Source organism: Mus musculus, chromosome 7 (genome assembly GCF_000001635.26).
Source record: "Mus musculus strain C57BL/6J chromosome 7, GRCm38.p6 C57BL/6J".
Taxonomy (NCBI): domain Eukaryota; kingdom Metazoa; phylum Chordata; class Mammalia; order Rodentia; family Muridae; genus Mus; species Mus musculus.
Window position 1 is genome coordinate 125802154 of NC_000073.6, and position 26697 is coordinate 125828850.

The 26697-nt window shown below is 47.0% G+C and overlaps 1 protein-coding gene across 8 annotated transcripts in view; it reads left to right on the top strand.

Moving 5' to 3' along the window:
• D430042O09Rik (RIKEN cDNA D430042O09 gene) overlaps positions 1 to 26697 on the top strand; it is a 166941-nt gene that overhangs the window by 94299 nt on the left and 45945 nt on the right. For 6 of the 8 annotated variants that reach the window (NM_001081022.2, NM_001358287.1, XM_011241771.3 and 3 more), the window contains 5 exons: positions 10627 to 10796; positions 11440 to 11505; positions 12628 to 12734; positions 14426 to 14528; positions 17815 to 18030. In NM_001081022.2, coding sequence (NP_001074491.1) covers positions 10627 to 10796; positions 11440 to 11505; positions 12628 to 12734; positions 14426 to 14528; positions 17815 to 18030 — 662 coding nt within the window. The remainder of the gene's footprint in view (positions 1 to 10626; positions 10797 to 11439; positions 11506 to 12627; positions 12735 to 14425; positions 14529 to 17814; positions 18031 to 26697) is intronic. The other 2 variants (XM_030242515.1, XM_011241774.2) reach the window with 1 other exon arrangement.

A 26697-nucleotide genomic window follows, 5' to 3' on the forward strand; every position in this document is an offset into this window, starting at 1 on the left:
ATTGTTTGTTTAATGAACTAGTCTGCCATTCTAAAAGGGTAACCCACTTCTTGCACTCACAAAAACACTGTTTCTCCTCTTACTCCCTTTTCTTTGGCTAAACCCAGACCTTATGTCAATTAAATATACAAACAACATGTAGCACTATCCCTCTTCCTTGCTGTCAAGGTCCCTGGTTCTCACTCCTAGCTTGTATTGCTTCAGTGTCTAACCATAAGCTTTCTAAAAATACTGGAATCTCCTCCCAGAGACCTCTTGTCTTCTGGAAGGTGAGTGAACATTTGTCTTTGATGCAGAAAGTTTGCTGTCCCTGTTGTCAGGGTGATCTAGGAAAGTGATATATCAGAGACACTTCTCCCAGATAAGCCACCAGCTGCAGAAATACAGTAACACCCTCAGCATGGGTTGAGTTAGAGGATGCTGACAGCCCTGTAGTTAGTGTTCCTGTCCAAACACCTGCAGCACAAGCACCATATGTCAAAGTCCAGAGTCTCATAACATTCCAGTCAGTCCTCATTAACATCGAGTGGGAAAACATCAAACTGACTGGGTATGTTGATGCACACCTGCAACCCCAGTACCTGGGAAGTGAAAGCAATTGTATCAGGCATTCAAGGTCAGACCCAACTGCATAGTGAGTGTGTGACTAGCCTGGGCTACATGAGACTGTCTCAAAAAGAAAGGAAAGGAAAAATCAAACCCCTTAAGTAACAAAGGAAGTGAGTCAGTGGCTCACCAAAGACACACAAGCCCATGTCTGTGGGATAGACACACAAGCCCGTGTCTGTGGGTGAAGTCTAAGGCATAAGGTCCAGGTGCTCAGGCTGTTATCACAAGGCTATTTGTTCTGAACTTAGCAGTGGTTTCCTCAGATTAAGTGGTTCTCAAACTTGAACTTGCCTCAGAGTGGTGGAGCTTCCTACCCCATCCTATCAGATTCAGTGGATATAAATTGCCTAAGCATTTCTTTCCAAGAGTTCTCAGATGCCTCTATGATTGCTGGTGAGGAAACTCACTATGGGAACCACTTCTCACACACAAGATGACCGGCATGTCCCAGAAATGGCCCAGGGGCTCCAGGCAACCTTTCCCTTTCTCTGCTGTGCAAACCTAAAGGGGGAAAGAATGTTCCTTTCTTAGTAGTCACAGCGTGGGTTCTAAAACCCTGTTTTCTGGGCCAGTCTGCAGCCTCCGTGGGCAGGGAGAAGAGTCCAGAAAGAGTCCTACCCCGAGTGACAGCACGGGTGCTGTGAAGGTCCCTGAGTCAGGACGATAGAAGCAGGTGCACGTTCCTTCCATGTTGGAGTCAGTCACGCAGGCCATGTGCTGAAGCAGCTGTAGCTAAGGCAGAGAAGATGCACCATGTTTTTCTTACTTTTCTCATCGCTGTGACCAAATGACTGACAGAGGCAGCTTAAAGGAGCAGGATTTAATTTGGCTGACAGTTTCAGAAGGTTTCTTCCCTGGTCACTTGGATTGTGTTTCCTGGTGTGTTTTAAGGCAGAATATCATGGTGGCCAGAGTGTGCCTGGGAACAACTTCTTCATGGTGGACAAGAAGGAGAGGAAAGGGGGAATACAGGAAGAGCCCAGTGTAAGACATAGGCCCCCAGGGACATGTCTCTAGGGCTCGACCTCATTCAACTAGGCCCTGCCCCTTACTTTTCACCAGCTCTCAGTACTGCCACCATAGCTCCTTGAAGAGATAATCTGTTCACTGGGTCGGAACTCTGAAGATCTAGACTTGTCAGGAAACACCTCACAATCACATAGAGGTGTGTTCCACTAATCTCCCAGGCTGACCCTTCACAACTAAGATTAATCATCACATGCTTACATAAGAAAATGCATGTCACTGGGTCTGTCTGATAAAGTTCAGATCACCAGCTGCTCCTGGTATTTGTTCTTAGAGCAGTGTATTAGGGCTCTCTAGATAACAGAGCTGATAGAATGGATGGATGGATGAATGGATGGATGGATGGATGGATGGATGATTAGATAGATAGATAGATAGATAGATAGATAGATAGATAGACAGGCAGATAAAGAGGATTTATTAGAGTGGTTACCAGGGTGGTCCATCTAGTCCAACAGTGGATGAACTTGCCAGCAAGAGCAAGAACAAGCAGGCAAAGGCTTCCTTCTTCCATGTCATTTACATAGGCTGCCACCAGAAGGTATGGTCTAGATTAAAGGTGGATCTTCCCGCCTCAAAAGATCCTGACTAGAGGTGGGTCCTCTCACTTCAAATGATTTAATAAGAAAAATTCTTCACAGATGTACCTAGCCATTTGGGTTTTAGTTAAAAATCATCAATTTGACAACTATCACAAGCAGAGTTGAACATCCCCAGCCAAGTTCCTTGGAACGCAATAGCAGGCTGGCCACGGGGGTGAAGCCATCCTTAGCCATTTGTCTGGCCACTGCAAGCTCACTGCAAAGCTGTGTACTTGCAGGCTCATGTGGCATAAATCTATCTGTGGCTCAGAAAGATATAACACCCATGAGGAAAGAGATGTCATTTTCGTCTAGACCCATAGTTGCCTTCCCTGAAAATCATACATCAGGGATGCAGGAAAAGAATGAATGTTCAAGTGGGATGGTTCAGCTTCCTTGTCGGCTTGACAGGACTGAGAATCACCTAGGAGACCAAATCTTCAGGAGACCCACCCTGAATGGGGAGCAGCCCTACTCCAGGGGCTGAATGGGAGGGGAAGGGGACCTGAACACTTTCCTCTGTGATTCTTGACTTTGGGCACAGTGTTGACCACTGTCTCAGCTTCTGCTGCCACATCTCTATTATAATAGACTGTTAGCCTCCAACTGTGAGCCAAGATTCCTTGAGTTGCCTTTTTACTATGCATTTGTCAGAGCAGAGAGAAAAGTAATTATTATACAGGGCTGTAGGTAGCACCTGCCATGGAGAGACCCAAAACAAACTAGAGTATGCCTCAACAAGCCAGGCAAGCCAGCTATTGCTTTTCCCTGCCTAATAATTTCTCTACCGTGAAATGCTTCAAGTAGTGGTCCTGTTAGTCACGATCCCTTTGCTTTTGCCTCCTGAGTGCTGGTATCGCATCTTCTAGGAAATGCTGCAATATCCCATCACAGTGGGGCCTGCGTTTAAGGTGGGGAAGTCTGTAGGCGTGGGAGAAGTAGCCTAGTGTTAGGAGCCTCTTACAATGCTGCCAGGGTGGGTGGAGTTCAGCAGAGAGACTTGGGTGTTTTAACGTGTCTCTCCCCATCTCCCACTTAGAGTTTGGAGATGAATGTGAGTGAGCATCTCCCACAGCTGTCTGGCAGTCTCTAGGCCAGTGGACATGGAACAACAGAGGGAGGACTCACTGTGGAAGCTGGAGTACTTCTGTCAGATGAACTGTCAGTGCCACTTCCCACTGCAGACATTCATTGTCATATTGAGCTACAATTCCGAGGCTGCCCAGTAACAGGCCCTTTACAGATTTAGGTGGCTCTGTTTTCTGGAGGTTCACCCCATTTTCTTAAGGCACATCATCTGTAATGGTCTGACTAGAAAACGTCCCCTTGGTCACATTTGATTGGTCTGCAGCTATTTTAGGGGCTCTGGAAACTGGAAGGCAGGGCCCAGCTGAAGAAAGTAGGTCTTTGGAGACAAGCCTAGACAGGGCCCTTGCTGTGGCCTTTCCTCTCTCAGTGTTCCTTAGCTGCCATTAGGTAGATAGCTCCTCCTCCCTGTCTCTCTCGCTGCCATGGTCTGCTCCTGTGAGTTGGAATCAGCAGGACTGAGAACATGGGCTGGAGTGCTGGGGTATTTCCTCCTCTTCTTTCCTTAAGGTATCCATTTGGTCATGGCAGCAAGAGAGCTGACTAGCGTAGCATATAACCACACAGGCTTCACTGTGGCTACTGGCTTGTGATTGCCACAGTGGATGCTTGCTGATCTCACATTTCATCCATGCCACGGCAGTAGTTCCTGGGTGACCCTCAAAGCCGCTGGCGTGTAGTTAGAGGCTCTTTGCTAAGGTTCTGAATTACAGCCTGTTGAGGCACAGCTGGTAGAGAGGCGGGTCACCTTGCTGTCGGTGCTTTGTGATGTATTGAATTCATGGCCAATCTCCTGAATGGCACACCTTTTGTTTTAGGTAAGAGAAGAAAACCAAGCACCAGGGAAGCGAAGGGAGTAGAGTTACTGGAAGAGGGATGGTTCTCCATCCAAAAAGAGCAGTTTGGGATAAATTAAAATGTGCAATTTGGCTTTTGCTAGTAGCTCAGATTTACAGAGTGAATAAATTCACTAGTCCCTGGATCCAAGATGAGAATAAATTCACCGTCGTGTGACATTCAGGCCAGTGTTGGTGCAAGTGAGAGATGAGGGCGTCCAAAAGAGTTAAAGGGTGGTTGCAGTGGGAGGAAGCACACAGAAAGACGGTGGCCTTCAGCAATGTGACTTGGGGGACTCTGTTCTGGACAGGCAGCAGCAGCTCAGCACTGGTGGGAGAGCTGCAGAGCCAACCTTCTCCTCAAGAATGGTGACAATTTTAAACCCACCTTCTTAGCATAATCTGTCTAGAAAAGCACAAACAGCACCCGTGATCATGCTATGGGAGAATGTGCCAAAGCTGTCATGCTAACAAAACTGGCCCCTTTCCAGGCTAGGTGATTGGCTTGTGCTTCTTGTCCTGGAAGCCTTCTAGCTCTCACTAGGCCACAGATCCAGTGCAGCCCCAGACCTCTGAACCTCAGAGGAAGAGCCCCATCTCTACAGGCTGTCTGTTATGAGCCAAGGGTCACCATGCAGCTTTTTTGGCACTGATTTTTGAGTGTTTTGGTCAGTGGATAGGGGGATGTGTTCAAGGACTATGAGAGTTTTAGTCTGCTTGTCCTGGCTGGCTTCCTCCCAACAAAAAAGTTAACTGATGCTCACTGAGCTCCGCACAGGTCCTAGATGGTTATACACAGGAGCACCTGGAAGGCCAAGCAGCTATGGGCTTGTCAGCTGCACTCTACTAGTTAGAGATGGTATGTTAGTCACAAACACTGAGATTTACAGGGCTTTGATAAGTTATCTTCTGTTGGTGAAACGAGCCAATTGAAGCTAGATCAGATTAGATTAAATATAAGTTTATTGGGAAGCTTCTCTCGGATGAGTTCACTGGCCCTAAGAACCAAGGCCAGAGACGTCGCCAAGGGAAGAGATGGTGAGGGAGAAGAGAAAGAAAGGGTATGTGCATAGAGAGAGCAGAGAGAGGAGGAGAAGAGGAAACCAAAAGGTCTGGGTTATATGGGGAAGAGCTCTGGGGGAAGAGTAGCCCAGCCCCTGAGCTGGAAAATTCAGAGTTAGGGGTAGGTTATGCCAGATAGGAACTGAGGAGCCTTGGAGCCTATTTGGGGCCTTGAAGAGCCTCAAGAGCCCAGCTGCAAGCTCCCCATCCTCCCACCAACCAAGTTTAACCTTGCCGACCCATTCTAGCACCCTCCCCCCATCATCCTTCAGCATGCCAAGCTCTGCCTTCCTTAGGGCCTTAGCACTTGCTACTTCTTGGTCTACAGTAGCCTACTTGTGTTGGTATTCATGGGTTTGCTGCCTCCAATCTCCTCTCAGGTGTCCTCTTCCCTGACTCTGCATCTTGAACGATGGAGATGCCTACTTTGATCATGTCTAGCCCTTTCCTCTGTGCCTAGTCTGTGCCTTCCCAGGCCAAGCACTGACTGTGAGGTCAGTGAAGGCTGGTGAGAGCTGTCTCACCTACTGCCATTGCCTTGCACCCAGAGCAGTCTCCCTTAACTAGGGAAGCCCGCAGTATGGTGTGGGTCAGGAGCCTGCAATTCTGCACCTCTCACCAGACTGGGGGTCCATTCCTGCTTCAGACACCCTGGAATCACAGCAAGTTTATGGGTTAGGATTTACAGCCCAGAGAAGCCCAACCCCATGGCCTTCAGTTTCCCCCTCATTGCTTCCTGCCTCCTGGCTATTGTAGATACAGGACCTTTGTGCCAAGTATAGTCATCACTACCCTTTCCCCACCCATATGTGTATATGCCACTGTGCCCCCCCGGCTCCACAGAGATGTCACATTCTCCAGCTTGTTCTTCTTTCTTTCTCTTTTTTCTTCTTTCTTTCTTTTTTTGGGAAAAAAAAAAAAGCCTTTATCTCCTTGAGGAGCCGAGTCCTATGTGGGGAATGCTGGCTGGCATTGGGAAGTACAGTGCCCGCCTCAGCTCTCCAGCATTTGCAATCACTCTGACTCTGGCTGACTGAGATCGGCACACTCCACCTTGGCTTACATTCCAGAAGAACCATCAGCTGTGCCAAGTTACTATCCAGTTGTGTAATCCAGATTTTCTGTTCTAGGACAAATACCTGAAAGAAAAGGTTGAAAGACAGGCTTTTTTTTTGTCCACAGTTTTAAATGTTTTAGTTCCTGCTCACTTGGCTTCATGGCATTCCCCCCCCCCCTTTTTAAGGAGGGACATCATGGTAGAAAGGTGGAGGTCTGTTGACCTCATGGTGACTAGGAACCACACACAGTGGCATATACATGTACTCCTCTGGGAGGCTGAGGAATGTGACAGGTTCTGGGTCCATTTGGATTATAAGGTGAGACCTTTGTCTCAGCAAGCAAATCAAGGTAGGGGTCAAAGATGACATGTGCTTTTCAAAGGCTCTCCCCAGTGACCTAGTTCTCTACCTTCCACAGTGGCACTTCTCAGGAGTCCATTAAAAAATGTTTATCTAGGACTAGCACAATAGCTCAGGAGGTATTGAGAATTCAACAACCTGAATTCAATCCCCAGGACCCCCAAATGGTGGAAGGAGAGAACAAACTGTCCTCTGATCTCTACAGTGCACTCACATACATATGCACACATGCATGCCTACACATACACCAATCATTCAGTCAATATGTAAATAAGCAAAATAAGAATGTAGAATAAATTTTGTTAGGAGATGTTAATGCATTAATGGTCTGGCCATGCTTGTCCTGTTATTCCTCATGCCCTGTTTTGGGTCAGGATCTCTAATTGGTCTGCAACTTACCAAGTAGAGTAGGCTAGCTGGCCAGCAAGCCCCAGGCATCCACAAGTCTCTGGCTCCCCAGCACTGGGTTTACAATCTGATACTACCCTGCTCATTATTTTTAATTTTGTATTGTTTCTTTGTGAATTTCACATCATGCACACCAATCCCACTCATCTTCCCCCACCTTCTACCCTTGCAACTTCTCCAACATAGACCAACAAATCTCATTATGAAAGCTGTAGTGTGTCACAGTGTATCCCACAGTCTACCCTTTTGTCCACACTTCTTTGCTTGCAAATGTTTATCGCAATGACTTGTTGGTCTGGTATGAGGCTTACCTACAATCCCCACCTCCAGGGCCAGCTTTCCTGTGCTGCCCAGGCAAGGTTCAAGGCCTGCTCTCCTGAGTGCTACAGCTGGTGAGAGTCAGGGACAGCTCTCCTGCTCTCATGACCCCAGGGCCAGGTCTCCTGCCTGCCACAAATAGTAGGGGGAGGAACATATCTCGTCCTTGTCCCTGCTACTACCCAGGAGATAGGTGGCCCCTTGTCTTAGTCAGGGTTTCTATTCCTGCACAAACATCATGACCAAGAAGTAAGTTGGGGAGGAAAGGGTTTATTCGGCTTACACTTCCACACTGTTGTTCATCACCAAGGAAGTCAGGACTGGAACTCAAGCAGGTCAGGAAGCAGGAGCTGATGCAAAGGCCATGGAGGGATGTTCTTTACTGGCTTGCTTCCCCTGGCTTGCTCAGCCTGCTCTCTTATAGAACCCAAGACTACCAGCCCAGAGATGGTCCCACCCACAAGGGGCCTTTCCCCCTTGATCACTAATTGAGAAAATGCCTTACAGTTGGATCTCATGGAGGCATTTCCTCAACTGAAGCTCCTTTCTCTGTGATAACTCCAGCTGTGTCAAGTTGACACAAAACTAGTCAGTACACCCCTGCTTATTTTTTTTTAGGTATTTATTTCATTTACATTTCCGATGCTATCCCAAAAGTCCCCTACACGCTCCCCCACCCACTCCCCCACCCACCCACTCCTACTTCTTGGCCCTGGCGTTCCCCTGTACTGAGGCATATAAAGTTTGCACAACCAATGGGCCTCTCTTTCCACTGATGGATAGATATGCAGCTAGAGACACGAGCTCGGGGCGGGGGGGGGGGGGTGTACTGGCTAGTTCATATTGTTGTTCCACCTATAGGGTTGCAGATCCCCCCCCCAGCTCCTTGGGTACTTTCTCTAGCTCCTCCATTGGGGGCCCTGTGATCCATCCAATAGCTGACTGTGAGCATCCACTTCTGTGTTTGCTAGGCCCCGGCATAGTCTCACAAGAGACAGCTATATCTGGGTCCTTTCAACAAAATCTTGCTAGTGTGTGCAATGGTGTCAGCATTTGGAGGCTGATTATGGGATGGATCCCCGGATATGGCCGTCTCTAGATGGTCCATCCTTTCGTCTCAGCTCCAAATTTTGTCTCTGTAATTCCTTCCATGGGTGTTTTGTTCCCAATTCTAAGAAGGGGCAAAGTGTCCACACTTTGGTCTTCGTTCTTCTTGAGTTTCATATGTTTCGCAAATTGTATCTTGTATCTTGGGTATTCTAAGTTTCTGGGCTAATATCCACTTATCAGTGAGTACATATTGTGTGAGTTCTTTTATTTTTTTTACATGGATTCCAGGAATGGAACTTGGGTCCTTGTGCTTACATGACCCAAGTTAACTTAGGCACTTAACTGACTGAACCATTAACTAGTTTGTTTGTTTGGATAGGTTTTTTTGTTATTGTGGTTTGGTTTGGTTTGGTTTGGTTTGCTTTGATTTGGTTTGGTTCGGTTTGGTTTGGTGATGGGAATGATATTGAATCTGAAGATAGCTTAGGTCAGTAGGGACATTGTACCAATCTGAGTTCTTCTAGCCACGAGCATCCAGTGCCACCCTTAGTCACCTTTAGATGTAGCATTCTGACGAGCATGGTGGGAAAGTTGAGGGCCAGGGCAGGAATCTAGTCAGCATCTGCCAGTATTTGCAAAGGACAAGCAAGTAGAGGGTACTTTTCCTCAGCCTGCGCCAGGTCACATGCACACAGCTGCCCTGGTGTCCCCTTTGCCAGTCATCAGAACAGTGGCACAGTCTTTGTTATCTCGAGGTAGCTTACAGTGTGTGCAGGCTATGGGGGTTATGTACAAACACTGTACCTCTTATGTGTATAAAGCACCCTGGAACCTCAGGATTTGCTCTTCTGGAATCAATCCCCCATGGATCAAGAGGGAAGACTCTGTCTCTGTTTATTCCTTAACCTATTGGTAATAAGCTATAGATAACATTCCTCTTTGCACTCTATAGTGGGAATTTTGGATTCCTTGAAAAACAAAGAAATATGTGTTTTCATTTTAATCCCAGGTGTGGGGCTGCTTCAGATGTCCACAGCAGCTGACTGTGATTTGCCTCTGCTCTAACAAGGGTGTAATTTTTGCCAACTGCAATTGTGTAATGTTTGGAATTCTGGGGACTTTTCAGAGGGTATATAAATGCTAGGGTTCTGAGAGATAGGCTGTGGGTTGGTGATTGGTTGTTGTTGGTCATGGTTTGTTAAGTAGTCATGTGTGCAAAGAAGAAAAAAGAAGAAATTAGATATCTTGATAGCAAAGATCAAACTTGCTCCAAGGAACTCATTGGCCCTAATCAGCAGGAAGTAGTTTAATGATAACATCACCTCTTTCCTTTCTATTGCTTTCCTTTCCTCTCTAGCCTTAGGGATTGAAAAGGTGTGAAAGGGGTAAAAGAAAGAACCCACAAACTAGCAAAGCAGCCACCTGCAGCACTCAGTCCTACAACATGGATTTTCCAAGAACAAGCATTTCAGTTGAGTAATTCCACAGTCCACCCATGAATTTTGGAGTATTTAGCATTAAGATTAAACTGTTATCTGTGCCCCAGGCCATATTTAGATTTCTTTCCTTATTACTATAGCCCCACCCCCACCCCCACCCCTGCTCCCAGGCCACCACCACTCCCACCCACCCCACCTCCGTGCCAGTTCTGTGTGTGTATGTATATGTGTGCATGTCCATGCAAGTGCACTTGGCAGCCGGAGGTTGACATTGGGTATCTTCTGTGGCATCTCCACCTTATTGTTTGAAGCAGTGTCTTTCACTGACCACTTCGGCTGGACAGGCAGGCCAGCAAGCCTACAATTCACTTGGAGAATTGGGTATGGCTGTACATGACCATGTCCTTTTTTTACATGCCTGGGATCTGAACTCAGGTGTTCAGGGGTGTGTGTGTGTGTGAGAGAGAGAGAGAGAGAGAGAGAGAGAGAGAGAGAGAGAGAGAGAAGAGAGAGAGAGAGAGAAGAGAGAGAGAAGAGAGAGAGAAGAGAGGGAGAGGGAGGGAGAGAGAGACTGGCCCTAGTCCTGAGGTGTCAATTGTAGCTACTTGCTGCATTTGCCTGGGTAATGTTAATCTAGAACAGGTCTTCAGGCTTCCTTCATCCCTCAAGACCTTGACATTTTTAGAGGAGTTACTCAGTTCTTTTACAGAGTGTCTCTCAATAGTATCTAATGCACTTTCGAGCTGTTTTCTGAGAGCACAAGCTAAAGAACATCTCCGTCTTCTTCCTGCAGGATCTGGAAGCCGGAGAGATAGACCCTTGTCAGCAACCCGCAAAGCATATGCAGCTGAGGACCGAGAGGAAGATGCCTCGGCTGTGCTGAAAGCCATCCAGGTGGAGAACGAAGCTCTGCAACAGGTCTTCCTCAGCCACGATCCTGAGCTACATACCAGTCCACAGCAGGTGGGGGCACTGTGGAGTAGGGGGATCTAAGGAGGGACTGGGGACACTCAGGGACAAGGCAATGTTTGAGCAACAGCCCTCTGACTGCAGACTGCATTTGAGGGACTGCTTATAGTCAGCTGCTCTTCATCTATCCAGAGCCCACTCAACCACCATCTCAGAGCTTCTGGGTTATTTCTAACAGCTACGTATTAACCTGTGACTCACTAGTCATTTCCCTGCCAACTTGGGATGGCTTAGGCCTGTACTACAAAAAGGCCAGGCCAGCGTGTGGTTGAATGGACAGTGTGTGGCTCTCAAACTGGTCCCAGAATGTGATCCACAGGGTCCCTACTGCTCCCCTGGCCTACTTCCCTCATTCATGCAACCGCACAGACATACAGTAACAAACTGGAAGGTCCGGGGTGGGGTAGAGCAGGGTCCTGGAGAAGTTGAGACCTTACATACTCCTCAGCGTGTTGCACAGCCCCTGGCCACCTGCTGAGACCCTGGCCTGTCCCACTAGAAGCTCATGGTGATCCTCTGCCTGGATCACATATGTGGGCATGAGGAAAGGGGCCCTGCTTCTCTGCCCTCCTTCTGTGGGAGGAGTGCACAGCAGTGGCTTTGTTCCTTCCTATGTCATCTGATACTGTCTTTGCAGGATACCAAGGAACCACCAGCAAAATCCTGGTCCAGTCTGCTGAAGGCCAAGGAGGACATCCCTGAGGTCAGTATGAGGCTGAGCCCAAACCAGCTGGACATAGATTTAACATCCCCATCCATACCCTATAAACACAGTGACCATCGGGAGCTTCTTTGCTGCCTGAGCACTGGCTTTCTACCCATTTCACAGATGTGGAAGTTGGGCTTGAGGGACTTGGCCAAATTTGCAAATTGAAGCTAGAGTCCAGCAGGCCTGCTGACTTGTTCCTTTTCCATTTCTATTTTCCAATGAGAGAACACTAAGATAAGTAGATCTTAGTTTTGAGAATAAGTAAGTTCTATCTATCTGCCCAGGCCAGCAAGGCATAAAGTAAGTGAATTAATAAAGCACCCAGGAAATGTCTTTATAGCCCACAGGTTCCCTGTGTTCTGAATACAGAGAAACCCACAGCTGTAAGGAGCTTACTGGTAGTCACTGGAGCCAATAGACACATGGGGACAGAGTGCCTGGGAATGAGCCATGCTTTCTCTGGCAGGTGGCCTCAGGTTGCTACCTGGAAGGTGAACTGGGAACGGCTGGAGGTGGCAATGAGCTAGCTGAATTAAGGACCAGAAAGGAAAAAAAAAAAAAAAAAAAAAAAAGGACCAGAAAGAAACCCAGTGTGATGGATTGGCTACTGGCAAAAGGGAACAAACCCCAGAGTCCCCAAATGAGTTTCTTTCTTTGCCAGTTGCCTTTGTCCTACTGCATAGCAGTCATCTTGGGCAGTAGCCAGTCATTATTTCTGACTACCCTGTGATCCAGGGTTCCTGAGTAGCCTGACCCCTGACCCCCACAAGCGACCGGCTATGACAGTCACGTGTAGACAAGTATCAGATTCCATTCCAGTAGAGATGACAGAGGAGAAAGAAGGAAACACAGAGAATCACTGGTGAGCCTGTGTGCAGTCTGAGCTCTTAGGAGGAAACTGAACCCAGGTGGGTTGAAGTAGTGAGTGGTCAGTGATCTGAGAATACATGAGGAATTCTAAGCTGACCCTCCCCAAGCTGGCACTGTCCCCTTTGTGCCCCATACATACCTGGTGGAACAAGGTACCCGAGAAGCCCATGCTTTGACCATTGCCCTGTTAGGTGTCGGCTGCAGGGTCCCCTTGGATCTCTATCTAATCAGCTTTTCTGCCCTCAGCTGCTTCCTGCTACTCCAGTGACCACCGATCCTGAGCTGTGCAGAGCAGCAGCAGGAGCCAAAGCTGTCAGCCAAGCCATGGACGGAATGAGCCCTTTGGGAAGCAGGTACTCTCTAAGGCTGATGTAGAGCCTAATTCACATGACCCACAGCTTTCTTGTTGCTTTAGTCATTTTTGCTTTGACTACAAAGAGTTGAATTGGTGCACAGTTTCAGAAGTATCCTTTCATTGTGGCAGGAAGGTTGTGACAGGAGAGAAGGTTCTGTCATAATAGCCAAGAAGCAGAAACAATTGTTTGAAGGAGTCAGGCAAGCTAACCACCCAGAGGACACTTCTCTAGGGACCCTGCCTCCCACTTTTTACCACCTTCCACTACTGTCTTCATATCATCCTCGTGGGTGCTTGACTGGGTCAGAGCTCTTGTGGGCTAATCCCATCTAGAAATGCCTCAAACAGAAACCTTGAGGTATGGCTTACTCAGTTTCTTAGCTGTTTTCAATCTTGTCCAGTGATCCCGTCCAGCTATCCCATCATGTTATTCCAGAGCATTTTGACTATAAACTTTAGAGTACCGCCCTCCCCTCAGTCCCCCAGCCCCAGAGCATAAAAACACTGACATAGTACCCCACATAGCTTGGGAGAGAGTCTAAACTTACTTGTCACAAGAGTGACTCAAAGCATCAGTCTCCTCTGAGATTCTTTGTCTTTGTCAAAGTCAGTCCTTTAACATGTTACAATGACCCTAAAATTACCACGTGTTAATAGCAAAATAGACTCCTGATCTTCAGGGGAAATCGACCTCCAGAAAGCATACCAGTGTAACCTGCAGTGCCACATATGTCTTGGCACATAGACATACTCGCAGGACTATTGTGCAGGCATATGCATGTTGCAGACTGTACAAGTGCTTAGATGAAGAGTAGGAGGAGACTGCAGTGACATCTGAATATTGGTCACTAAGTGGCACAACCTGAGGGATCATGCCAAGGGGGCAAGGCTGTCATAACTCCATTGCACAGAGTGGGATGTGATAGCCAAGCCATATGGCCTCCAGTTCTCAGTCCATTCCCCAGGGAGCTCCTGTTCACAGTGTGTAGAAAGACTAGATGGCTCAAGGCACAGCTTTCCATTCCTGCATCTTTGCAGACCCCAGATGGAAACTGCTCCACTTCACCACAGCCATAAATCAGAGCTCTCTCGGTTTCCAGCCGCAGGGCTGGTTTGCATCTGACAGCTCTGCGGCAGGCAGCACTAGCCAAAGACTGCCCTCTTCATCACAAGCCCACAGCCCTCTTCATCACTGGAATCCTCTGTGCTTTAGGGCTCTGCACCTGTGGTGTGCATAGCATCTGTAGCAAAGGGAATGGGTGGGTCTCTAAGCCTGAGGTTGGCAGTTTTTGTGAAGGGCCTGTTGGGAAACCCTACAGCCTTACCAGTTGGGGGTTTTGTTATTTGTTGTTACTTTTAACAGTGCTTAAAACACATAAAAGCCATTCTTAGATGTCAGGTCATACAAAACAGGCTATGGGCTAGGCAGCCCTTAGTAAAGCTGACTCCTTGCTCTGTCTGTGATTAAGTTCTTAGTCAGCTGGCTTCTCTACTTGGGCTGTGATTTCATTACTAATTGTCCAGCTGTTTATAAAGAGAGAGGACATCCATTCATGCCCTTGAGCTCTCTGCAGGGTATAGACAAGCTTTCAAGTGGGTACTAAAGACCCTGTGGTCTCTTTCATGGGACTATTCTCTTGTGTGTATTCTTTATTATTGCCTCTTTGCTGAAACAAAATCCCTTTTCAGACAACAGCATAAACTTGTGGGAGTCTTGCAGACTATGGAAAGTGACACTACCCATCTCAGCCAGGTGGCTATACCAACAGAGAAGCCAGTACCAAATTCAGAGGTGAGAGCCTATACTCATGGGAACAGTCCAGTAAACTAACGTTGCTCTGAAAGCAAAGGGCCCCTTGGAGCAGTCAATTCTGGTTAGTGGTGATGACTGTGATGATGGTCATGTCAACATCTTCCTACCAAGTCAGATACATGATTGAGCAATAGGATCAAAAGAAGAAAGGTGTAGGCCAGAAGTTCCTGGCAAAAGAAAATGTAAATAACCCACAAGCCCACAGGACAATATCCAGTGCTACCCATAGACAAAAACAGACACTAAGCTTGATGGGTGTGGTGACAAATGTTTGTAATTGGTAGGCTTTTGAACTAGAAGCCAATCTGGACTATATAACAATAAACAGAAGGAGACAAAAACATAAAACATAAAAACTTAGGGCTGGTGAGATGGCTCTGCAGGGGAAGGTGCCTGTTGCCAAGTCTGGTAACCCAAGATAGCTGCCAGAACTCACAGTAGAAGGAGAGACCTGACTCCTGAAAGTTGAGCTGGCCTCTGACCTCCCCATAGGCACACACATGTCACGCACACCGAGTAAATAAGCAAATGTGAAAATGTAATTATATAAAGTTAGCTGTAGATACTGGTAGTAACCTTCCAGTGCAGTGTGATGTTACTGCTGTGAGCAGGTTAGTGGGTTGTTACATGGATGCAGTCATCCTAGCTCCGTGCACAACACAGAATGGTGATGTGTGCTACACGGGGTAGGAAGAACTCATAAATACTAGTTTCAAAGTCCCTCTTTGAGGAAACTCAAAGCTCCTGCCCTACCTCCACCCCCACCCCAGCATGGAACAGCTGCCTCTTTAACTAAGGAGATTCACTATGAGTTATGACTTGGGCCACATTAGTAAGAGCCCATATAGATTAAGTTTCTGTATAGGAAACAGAAAACCCAGGGCAAGGTGACTTATATTACAAATAGAAACAAATTTCAGGCACTGGGCACTAAAAACACTGAGGGTGGGCTGGTGGGCACTGCATCCTGCAGCCAGCTAAGCCTCCACTTGGGTCTCCACGGAGTTATTTGCACCCCTGAGCTCCATCCCAGTATTGGCCCCACCTCTTCTCTTCCTAATAGTTTCAGAAGCTTCCAGCAATGTCTGTGAGAAGAGCATGCCTCCACAAGCCTGGGACAACAAACCCCTCCTTACCAGTGGTCCATGGGAAAACACACACTGATTGCTTAGGAAAGGGCTAGCCTGCTGTACTATAACCTCATGACCAAGGGAGAATATGTGGTAAAAGGCTAAGCAAGAGGAAAACCAAGTGGTCTCAGTGAGGGGGCCAGTGAGTGGCAGGAACCATTGCTGGCCTAGCCTCAGCTTCTGTCTACCTGGGATACTCACAATGGTGACACTTCTCAGTTCATATTCTGGCCTCTGCATTTAGAATTTCCGTGCAGGAATTGTGTGTTTCAGATTCCACTGGGCAGGGGGTCCTCAGTCCTTTGCAGGCAGTTTTCCTCTCATCTAGCTTCCTTGCTCCCCTTGAACCAGCAAACTTACTTGGCCACATAATACTCCACCAAGCTCAGGCTCAGGAGCCTACCAACACCAGAGTCAAGCTGGTCAGTTCTGCAAGCCTGGGACTCAGGCCCAGGGCAGCCAAGGACCTGGCCAGGGCCTTCACGCTGAGAAGGACAAGGGAGCGCTGGGATTTTACAGTTCAGGTAATCCAACCTGACGCTATTCTCCTGCCAGGAGCTCCAAGCTGACCTGTTCTTACATCACCACCCCCATCTCCATTCCCATTCTCCTTGTGTGGCAATCAGCTTGTCCAAGCCCATGCTGGGAGTGCTCACATGTCTCACTGGCTATTAATTAAAAAAATAAGTGGGGAACAGTTGCTGTTCATTTACTCAGCTCCCTGCTCACAGAACCGTTGCAGATACCGATGCTAATTAACAGAGGGCCCATGCGCGCAGGGAAACGCACCATTTCATGAGTGGCTGATCCGTGGTGACCAGTGCTACAGTTGGGCCCTGAGGGCCTCTAGGAAGCCATAGCACAGAGTTGCTCTTTATTGATGGCATTCACGCACACTGCCAGACCAGACAGCCTCACCAGGAAGGAGGGAGGCTTTAAAAATCAGTCAAGGAGAGCCAGGAATTGAGCCCATTTCGGCCTGAGCACACATGGGGCTGTGTGTGTGTGTGTGTGTGTGTGTGTGTTGGGGTCTTGCTTAACCCCCAGACTGGTACCTTACATAGGTAGTCGCATCCTGCTTTCCCCCGCCAGGCTGGGAATGTCAAGTGACTGGCCAAGTCAGGGGGACTTTGGTACATGCTGTCATACTACACTCGGTGCATACGCTGGCAGCTTAAGCAGCAGACTGATCTTTCTCATAGCTGCAAAGATGGCAAGTCCAAGGTCAAGGTATTGCCTGGCTGATTACTCCTTGCCTTGCAAGTGGCGGCTTCCTCAGTGGGCTTACATACTCAGTCTTTCCTGTGTGTGTTCCTGGGGCTTCAGATTTCCTCCTTTTATAAGGCCCCCAGACAGATGAGAAGGGGGCCCTCCCCAGCAGCCTCATTTGTTTTAATCACCTCTTAAAGGCCCTGACTGCAAACAGTCATACCTTGGGACCTGGCCATTAGGGTTTCAGCAGTGGGGTTTGGGGGAACCCAGGCCACCTGCCATCTTCAGATATTACAGCATGCCCTTGGGCCATGAATACTGCAGAAGGGCAAGAAGTGTATGTTCAGGCAGAATGCAGTCTTTTACAATATCTTTTTTTCATTTGAAGGCCTCATAGTGGGATACTTAGTAAGTATTGGTGGCGCAGTTATTGTATATATCCTTGTTTATTTTTCTGTATGAGGGCTAGAACTCAGGGCATTATGTATTCTAGGCAAGTGCTTTATCCTGAGCCACACCCAACCCAATCCCTATGTTTTACTTATAATTTTAAATACTTATGTTTTATTTACTGTGTGTGTGTGTGTGTGTGTGTGTGTGTGTGTGTGTGTGTGTGTAAGTTAGAGAACATCTTGCAGGTCAGTTCTCCTTTTCTACCATAGGTTTGGGTATCAAACTTGGGTTGTCATATTGGCAGCAACTATCTTTACCCACTGAGCCATCTCTCCAGTGCACTCCACTGTTTTAGACACTACAAATAGGAGCTCTTGCTAGCCTCACAAGAGCCACAGTGGGCAAGTGCTCTGGTTCTCTGCAGAGCCATGGTGGGGACTGAGGCATCATGAGGCTGGATGCTGGATGAAGGCCCTGGTGGGTAGAAACACTAAATTCAGGCTTGCTACCCTTTGGTATTTTCTCTTCAGGAAAAGTGGAAAGCAAGAGTAGATGAGATCGAAGATGCCATCTATGTGACTATGGAAATCCTGTCTAACTGGGGCAATGCATCATGGGTGGGTCTCACAGAAGTCCAGTTCTTTGATCTGAACAACATAAAGCTTTATGTCTCACCTCATGATGTGGACATCCGGAATGCAGTGTTGCCAGGCGAACTGGGGTGCCTTGTCAACAGGGACTTAGTGGTAAGTGATGGGTTACTGGGCTTGGTTCTGCCGTGTATTTTGGTGTGTGTTCTCTGCACCAATGAGGGTGTAGTTTTGGCTTGGGGAGGAATGCTGTCATCAACCCGTTTTTCTCTGGAGCCAAGTGAGGAGGCCTTTAGGAATGGTACCCTCTGAGACACCAGTGTGTTTCTTCCTGAGGTCTTGCCTAAATAGCTGCTCTATATCCTGCTGTGACTACTAAACATAGGCCACTAGGTGTCACTAAGGCCAGTGTCATTGTTTTATAGATAAAGAAACTAAATTGGAGATGGGCATGCAAGTGGCCAGGGTCACACAGAGGAAGCTTGTGGGACCAAGTTCACAAACTGCAGCCTGGTCTACACACTGTGCTCACAGCGCCTCAGGGGGCTTCTTCTTGAACCATGGCTCCATACCCAGCACACTTTGAATATATTTTCCTTTAGATAGTCAATAGAGGTTATTTTTATAAGCAAAGGTATTTTCCCTTGTTTCCATCTTTTGGCTAATTTTTGTGGGTTTTGTTTGTTTGCTTGTTTTTAAGACAAGCTCTTGCTATATTGCCTGGGCTGTCCATGAGCTCACTGTAGAGCCTAGAATAACTGTGAACTAACAGTCCAGTCCTCCTCCCTCTGAGTCCCTAGTTCTGGTGTCATAGGTACAAACCACGATGCTTGCTTCTTCACATCACTGTCAAGCTAGCAGCACATCTAGCTACATGGCCTCCTGTGCTGTGTCAGGCTCCACTCCAGATTACCTTGGAAGAGCCTGTGAACCGGAGAGCAGAGCAGAGCAGGGGAGGGGACAGGTCACAGGTGCTCTTCTGTACCTAAAGCCATGTCACAACCGGATGATGTATTCTCCTGCGCTGGTTGGCTGTTTTTCAACTTGACACAAGCTTGGGAAGAGGAACCTCAATTGAGAAAAATGCCTCCTTCAGTTTGGCCTCTAGGCAAGTCTGTGTGTATCTTGCTTAGTGATTGGTGTGGATGGGCTGGACCCTCCCTTGGGCAAGTAGTCCTAAGCAGTGTAAGAAAGCAGGCTGAGGAGGCCCTGGAGAACACACTGAAGGCCTCTGCTCCAGAGCTCCTGCACTGAGATGGATGATCAGGTCTTGTATATCATTCATATATATATATATATATATATATATATATATATACCCTTTCCTTCCCCAAGTGGGCTTTGATCAGTGTTGTATCAAAGCCACAGAAACCTAACTAGACCCCCCCCCCAATTAATATTGTTTCCTTAAAGTACTGAAAATGAAAAGAGCTGCTTCACACTCGGGCCTTACCTGGGGCCAGGTACAGCTCTGAGTGCTTCTTCTAAGATCTTAATGTCCCTAACTACAGACTGGAGATGCAGACAGACTGAGGTCCAAAGCCAGCTCACAGCCTCTGCCCACAGATGACTCCCTTAGCTTTGACTTGATTTCTTGTCTATCAGGGGAGCATGATACTGCATACCTAGTCAGTGCTGGAAGGGCCATGTAAACATGGACGGGGTGATCACATCAGGCCCTCAGTTAAAGAAGAAGCAGCTATTCTTAAAATCCTCAGCTGTTGCTCCTTCTGTATGATCTTAGAAGACTTACCTGCTATCTATGAGAGTCTGCTTTCTGCTCTCCTTAAAATAGGAGATGGGAGGTAAATTAATCCGTTAAAAACTTTAGATTTTCAGCAGTAGAAACTGAGTTTGGCTCACTTTAGCATATTTTTAAGATTTATTTTTATTTTATGTGTATGAGTATTTGCCTTTTCCCTGTATGTGTACCAAGTGTGTGCAGTGCCTGCACCAGATTCAGTGGAACTAGAGTAAGAGGTGTCCTGAACCACCATGTGGACACTAGGAACCAACCCCAGGTTTCTGCAAGAGCAACAGTGCTCTTAACCGCTCAAATATCTCTGCAGTCCCACTTGAGCATATATTTTTAAAGGACATTTGTTATAGTCAGGCAGCATAGTAGCAGGCATTTGTATTCAAGACGAGGCTGAGGCAGGAGGATCAGGTATTTGAGGCTATTCTTGCAGTACCTTGTCTCTCACTCAAAAATAAAGGAAAAAACAACAAACAAACACCCCAAGGCTTGGGTACCACCTAGTAGTAGTATATTTCTTATCTAGAATGACCTGGGTCCTATGTTCTATCTACAGCTCTACCAGAAAGGAAGGGCAAGAGGAAAGACTGGAGGAAGGGAGGGCAGCCAGGCATGTGATGGCACATGCTTTTAATCCCAGCACTCAGGAGGCAGAGGCAGGCTAATCTTTCAAAGTTAGAGGCCAGCCTGGTCTAGCAGTGGCCATCTGTACTAGAGAGGCTAAGACCCCAGTAGCTGCTTGGTCCATGCAACTGTTTGCCACAGTAGTCCCAGTTGGATACAGAGTGCCTAAAGAATTCCTAGAGGGCCAGGGGTCTTCTTCAGTCCTGCTGGAAGACTGCAGAACCTGTGCTCAGTGAAGGATGGAGGCAGCTTCAGGATATGCACTCATCAGCAAGAGCAATAGTGAGCTAATGAGAGAAGCAGGCAGGATGGCCTGATCCTCAGATTTCATTGTATCTTGGGACCCCACTTTGGGGAGAGTCTTTCTCTTCAGCTAATCCTTCCTAGAAGTACTCTCACAGAAAAATAACAGCAATTAACAGTTGCCTTTTGTCCCTGTGTGGATGGGGCCAACAGTACCCAGTCTGCCCCCTGCTTCCTTCTCCAGTACCCACCTCCATCAGCCCCATATCTCTGCTCACACTGATTCAAATCATCTATGTTTGGATTTCAGCCCAAGTATCACTTTCTCAGCAAGGCTTCCCTGCCTACCGGGTGGGGAACCCTGTCCCTCCTGCCCAGTCACTGTGGTGTCGTTTTTTATTCTCCTCAGAGCCTGTCTCACCAGAACACACACTCCTGTTCCTGGGCTTATCTGCCTCCCCCATTTAACTGATAGGCACTTCTTGTCTGTCCTTGGCCACACCATATCCTCAATACATAAGATCACATGCTGCACAGATTTAAACTTTTTATTTGGAAATGATTGTAGACTCAGAAAGTTGTAAAAATAATGCAGAAAAAAAAGACTATCAATAGAGAAAAAAAAAATCAATGGAACCAAAGTTGGTTCTCTGAAAGGATCAACAAATTCAAAAACCTTTAGTTAGACAACAAAGGAGGAAGCAAAGGTTTCTGTGAATATACAGGGACTATCACTACTTACCTTACAGAAACAAGGATTATAAGACTGTATGCCAACAAGTTAGATAACCTACATGAACTGTATAAATGCCAAGGAGGGCAAATTACCAAAACTGACTTAAGATGAAATGGAAAATCTGAAAAGACCAATCCAAAGAAAAGAAAGAAATTGAACTGATTAACAAAAAACCGTATGGGAAGCCTGGGTGAAATGGTGCCCCTAGTGAACCCTGACAGATAGTTAAAGAATGAGCATTTGACAGTCCCTTCAATATTATAAAATATAGACGAAGAGGGAGCATATCCCAGTGGATTCTCTAAAGCCACATTCCTGAAACCAACAGAAACATCAGAACAGGAAACTGCATGCCAGTGAGTACACAGGAAGATACTCAGCACATATTTTTGACACCTCGAATGAAGGCCACAGTGGGACCCAGTCATATCCACTGGGATGGCCAAAAAAAAATGACAAATACTATTGAAAGTGAATAGACCAGCCACTGCAAGGGAACAGTGTGTCAATTCTTTAGAAAGTAAGGAACAGAGCTACTCTGTGGCCTAGAAGTTCCACTCCTGGGTATATAACCAAGTGATGTGCACATCCAAAAAAAAAAAAAAAAAAACCCAAAAAACAAAGGAATGGAATCTGTTGATAGAAGATGGAAATAACCCAGCAACACAGGCTGATGGACAGAAAATTAAAAGGTGATGTCACCATACAATAGACAAAACTCAGCTGTGAGAGGGAATGAAGTGCCAGTACAGGCTACACATGCATGGTGAACCTTGAAAGCTAAGTGCTACAGGAAACAGTCTGAACAGATCCACAGATGCAGGAGCAGGGCATGGGAATGCATGGCTAATGGGTGCCGCGATCCACAGTGGGAAGTGAAGTATGCTAAGCAAAGATGGCGATGCTAGTTGTGTAGCCTGTGAATATGCTGGGAAATCATGGATTACACACTTGAAAATTGTGAGTTTTTCCCCTGTGCCCATATGTTCGAGGCTCTTCCCCACTTTCTCCTCTATAAGTTTCAGTGTATCTGGTTTTATGTGGAGTTCCTTGATCCACTTGGACTTGAGCTTTGTACAAGGAGATAAGAATGTGTCGATTTACATTTTTCTACATGCTAATCGCCAGTTGAGCCAGCACCATTTGTTGAAAATGCTGTCTTTTTTTCCACTAGATGGTTTTAGATCCTTTGTCAAAGATCAAGTGACCATAGGATTTGTTTCTGGGTCTTCAATTCTATTCCATTGATCTACCTGCCTGTCACTATACCAATACCATGCAGTTTTTATCACAATTGCTCTGTAGTACAGCTTGAGGTCAGGCATGGTGATTCCATCAGAGGTTCTTTTATTGTTGAGAATAGTTTTCGCTATCCTAGGGTTTTGGGTTTTTGTTGTTGTTGTTGTTGTTGTTGTTGTTGTTATTCCAGATGAATTTGCAAATTGCTCACCAATGACTTGTGCTGTAAAATCAAGAACTGACAAATGGTACCTCATAAAATTGCAAAACTTCTGTAAGGCAAAAGACACTGTCAATAAGACAAAAAGGCAACCAACAGATTGGGAAAAGATCTTTTCCAATCCTATATCTGATAGAGGGCTAATACCCAATATAGACAAAGAACTCAAGAAGTTAGACCCCAGAGAAACAAATAACCCTATTAAAAATGGGGTACAGAGCTAAACAAAGAATTCTCAACTGAGGAATACTGAATGGCTGAGAAGCACCTAAAAAAAAAAAAAAAACCGTTCAATATCCTTAGTCATCAGGGAAATGCAAATCAAAACAACCCTGAGATTCCACCTCACACCAGTCAGAATGGCTAAGATCAAAAACTCAGGTGACAACAGATGCTGGTGAGGATGTGGCGAAAGAGGAACACCCCTCCATTGCTGGTGGGATTGCAAGCTGGTACAACCACTCTGGAAATCAGTCTGGTGGTTCCTCAGAAAATTGGACATAGTACTACCTGAGGACCCAGCAATACCACTCCTGGTCATATACCCAGAAGATGATCCAACATGTAATAAGGACACATGCTCCACTATATTCATAGTAGCCTTATTTATAATAGCCAGAAACTGGAAAGAACCCAGATGTCCCTCAACAGAGGAATGGATAAAGAAAATGTACATTTCCACAGTGGAGTACTACTTAGCTATTAAAAACAATGAATTTATGAAACTCTTAGGCAAATGGATGGACCTGGAGGATATCATCCTGAGTGAGGTAACCCAAACACAAAAGAACACACATGATATGCCCTCACTGGTAAGTGGATAGTAGCCCAGAAGCTTGGAATACCCAAGATACAATTTACAAGCCACATGAAACTCAAGAAGAAGGAAGACCAAAGTATGGATACTTCAATCCTTCTTAGAAGGGGGAAACAAAATAATCATGGAAGGAGTTACAGAGACAAAGTGTGGAGCAGAGACTGAAGGAATGACCATCCAGAGACTGACCCACTTGGTGATCCATCCCATATACAATCACCAAACCCAGACACTGCTGTGGATGCCAAGTGCTTGCTGACAGGAGCCTGATATAGCAGTCTTCTGAGAGGCTCTGCCAGTTCCAGACAAATACAGAAGTATTTGCTCACAGCCATCCATTGAACGGAGCACAGGGTCCCCAATGAAGGAGCTAGAGAAAGGACCCAAGGAGTTGAAGGGGTTTGTAGCCCCATTGGAGGAACAATAATATAAACTAACCCGTACCCCCAGAGCTCCCAGGAACTACCACCAACCAAAGAGTACACATGGTGGGACTCATGGCTCCAGCTGCATATGTAGCAGAGGTTGGCCTAGTTGGTCATCAATGGGAGGAGAGTTCCTTGGTCCTGTGAAGGCTGTATGCCCCAGTGTAGGGGAATGCCAGGGCCAGGAAGTGGGAGTAGATAGGTTGGTGAGCAGGGAGGGGGGTATGGAGGAAGGAGTTTTTGAAGGGGAAACCAGGAAAGGAGATAACATTTGAAATATAAATAAAGTATCTAATAAAAAAGGAATTAAAAAAAGAAAAATTTGAATTATGGAATATGAGTTATATCTCAATTAAAGGGAAAAGAATACACAGGAATGCCATATGCTGTTGCCTAGTTTCCCCCAAAGATAACTCTCACCGTACTAATAGATAGCTTGTGTGTGTGTGTGTGTGTGTGTGTGTGTGTGTGTGTGTGTGTGTGTCCCTAGCATCTGGAGCCACTTGCCCATTCTTATCTCTAGACTCTGTGATTTCAAGAATGTTGTAATGGGGGTTGTGGTCCAGTTCAGTGGTAGATAGCTTGTATTGTGTGAGGCTCCTAGCACCGAGAAAAGAGAGAGAGAGAGAGAGAGAGAGAGAGAGAGAGAGAGAGAGAGAGAGAGAGAGAGAGAGAGAGAAGCACCAGAAAGAAAAGCTATTTTCTACAGTCTGATGCATTTGGAAGTTGGCTGGTTCCCACACAGATTGCCCTTGACATTCTTCCAAATTGTTGGGTATTTTCTTATTGGTAGCCTATTCCTTTGGAAACATGGTATTAGTTACGAGGCAGCTTGCATTTGTCTGCTGGTGGTAGGATCTGTGTTTAATCAGTGATGGGACAGAAAAGCACCTTTGGTTTTGTAGTTAGTCATCACATAGGATTCTTTTCCTGAGCTTCCATGCAGCTGGCCCGAGCTAGAGACTGGTACTGAAGCTTCTAGAAGTAGCCTTCAGCCCATGCTGGTGTAGAGGTCAGGGTGCAAATACTTCATTTCCTTGTCCTGTGGTTAGAATCATTCCAAGATATGTCCACACTGGCTCTGTTTCCATGGTGGCCTTACTCTAGGTCCGTGCAGGAATGGCTAGCTTGCTCACATACCATTCATGAGCAGCCTGCCTTCCCTCTTGGCCTAGGCTTCTAGCACTGTCTTTTAAACAAGCCACTTGCCCAGAGCTTCTTGCCTCAGGGTCTGCTACTAGAATACAAGCTGAAACAGTGCACTCAAGCTCTGTCTGGTCCCGTAAATGCTTATGATAATCACTGAGAGCAAACCTTCCCTCCAGCATGTGGGCTATGGGCATCCCAAGGCAGACCAGCGGCCACGATTCACCGTGGCCGTGGTCTTTTATCCACAGGGAGGCACAGCAGTCCACTTGCCCTGGGGTTCCACAAGGCCTCTCAGTGGAGCATGGCTAAAGGCTACCATGATACAGGGTGGGTGCTACACGTGTTCTGCCTGCTGGCCTGGCACTGGGGCATGTCAGGACTCTGCAGTTAGCTCCTGGCTTCCCACCAGGACCTCACACAGATTCTATCTAAACAGGAAATACGAGAAGGCCTGGCCACGAATGAGCCCGTGAGTTAGCCTCGGGTTAGTGCACTGGGGCTTTGAATGATACAGTGCCCCCTTAGTTCTCCTGCCCTTCCTTCTTCTGACAGAAATGAGAAGGGAAATGGACTCCTGCTCCCTTTCTGCCACAGAGGGAGGAGCTTATGATAATGAATGCTTACCTGCCAGATTTTGAGATGAGGTCTCTGAGTCCTAAACAGCTGCTAGGAACACAGAGTTCTAGCCCAGCCAAGGTGCTTCCAGAGTAAGTCAGCATCCCTTGAGCCTCCAGAGCTGTCCTTCCCTACCCAAAGCTCCAGCATCAGGAGACAAGAAGCCCTAACTGTTCTTGTGGCTGGAGCCAGGCTTCAGAACCAGCGTCACCAGCCGTCCTCCCTGCTGCCCATCGGAGGCACACTCCGAGTGATAGTCTCTAAGATAGTCTCAGTAGCAGAGTTTACAGTAAAATGTCTACCCCACCCCCAGTATTCCAAAGCCAAGATGGCTGTGGGCCAGTCAGGACCTAGAAGGGATGTGAGGGATGTAGAGAGCAGTGATTGATTAGTGAGGACTGAGGTTCTGAGAGGGGTAGCCTAGCTTAGGCAATACTGAACCCCAGACCCAGCTGTGTGGGACCTAAGCACCAAGCGTTCTGAGTTGGTAGACAATCCAGAAACCAAGCTCTGAGGGGTAAGCCACCCCATTTCTTCGTTATGGCAATGAATTGGTCCTTCTTCTCTTTCCTTTCCAATGTCTCCTGAAGCAGACAGATACCTTTTAACCAGATGCAGGTAGGCCCTTCTGTAAAGCTGAAACTAGGACAGATGCTGGGAAACCCGTGTCACTTAGCCACTAGGTTAGTCCCCACCAAGAAGCTGTGCCTAGTGCTGGCATTCAGAAATGAGTGAGACCAGGAGTCCCCTTCCAGGGCACAGCTATGACAGACACCCAGACAGTCCACGCTGACCTCAGGTACTACTGAACTGAGGCTGCTCAGGGGAGAGGCCAGGGTCACAGGGGAAGGGGAACAAGGAGCCACATGATAGCTTGTTGGACTCAGCGTGAAAGTGTAGGGAGCCTGGTCGGAGCAGAGCCAGGCAGTGCCCAGCCAGCTGCCGGGGATTGGGGGTGGGGTGTTCAGGAGCAGCTATGGTTTAAATTTTTCTTTTGTT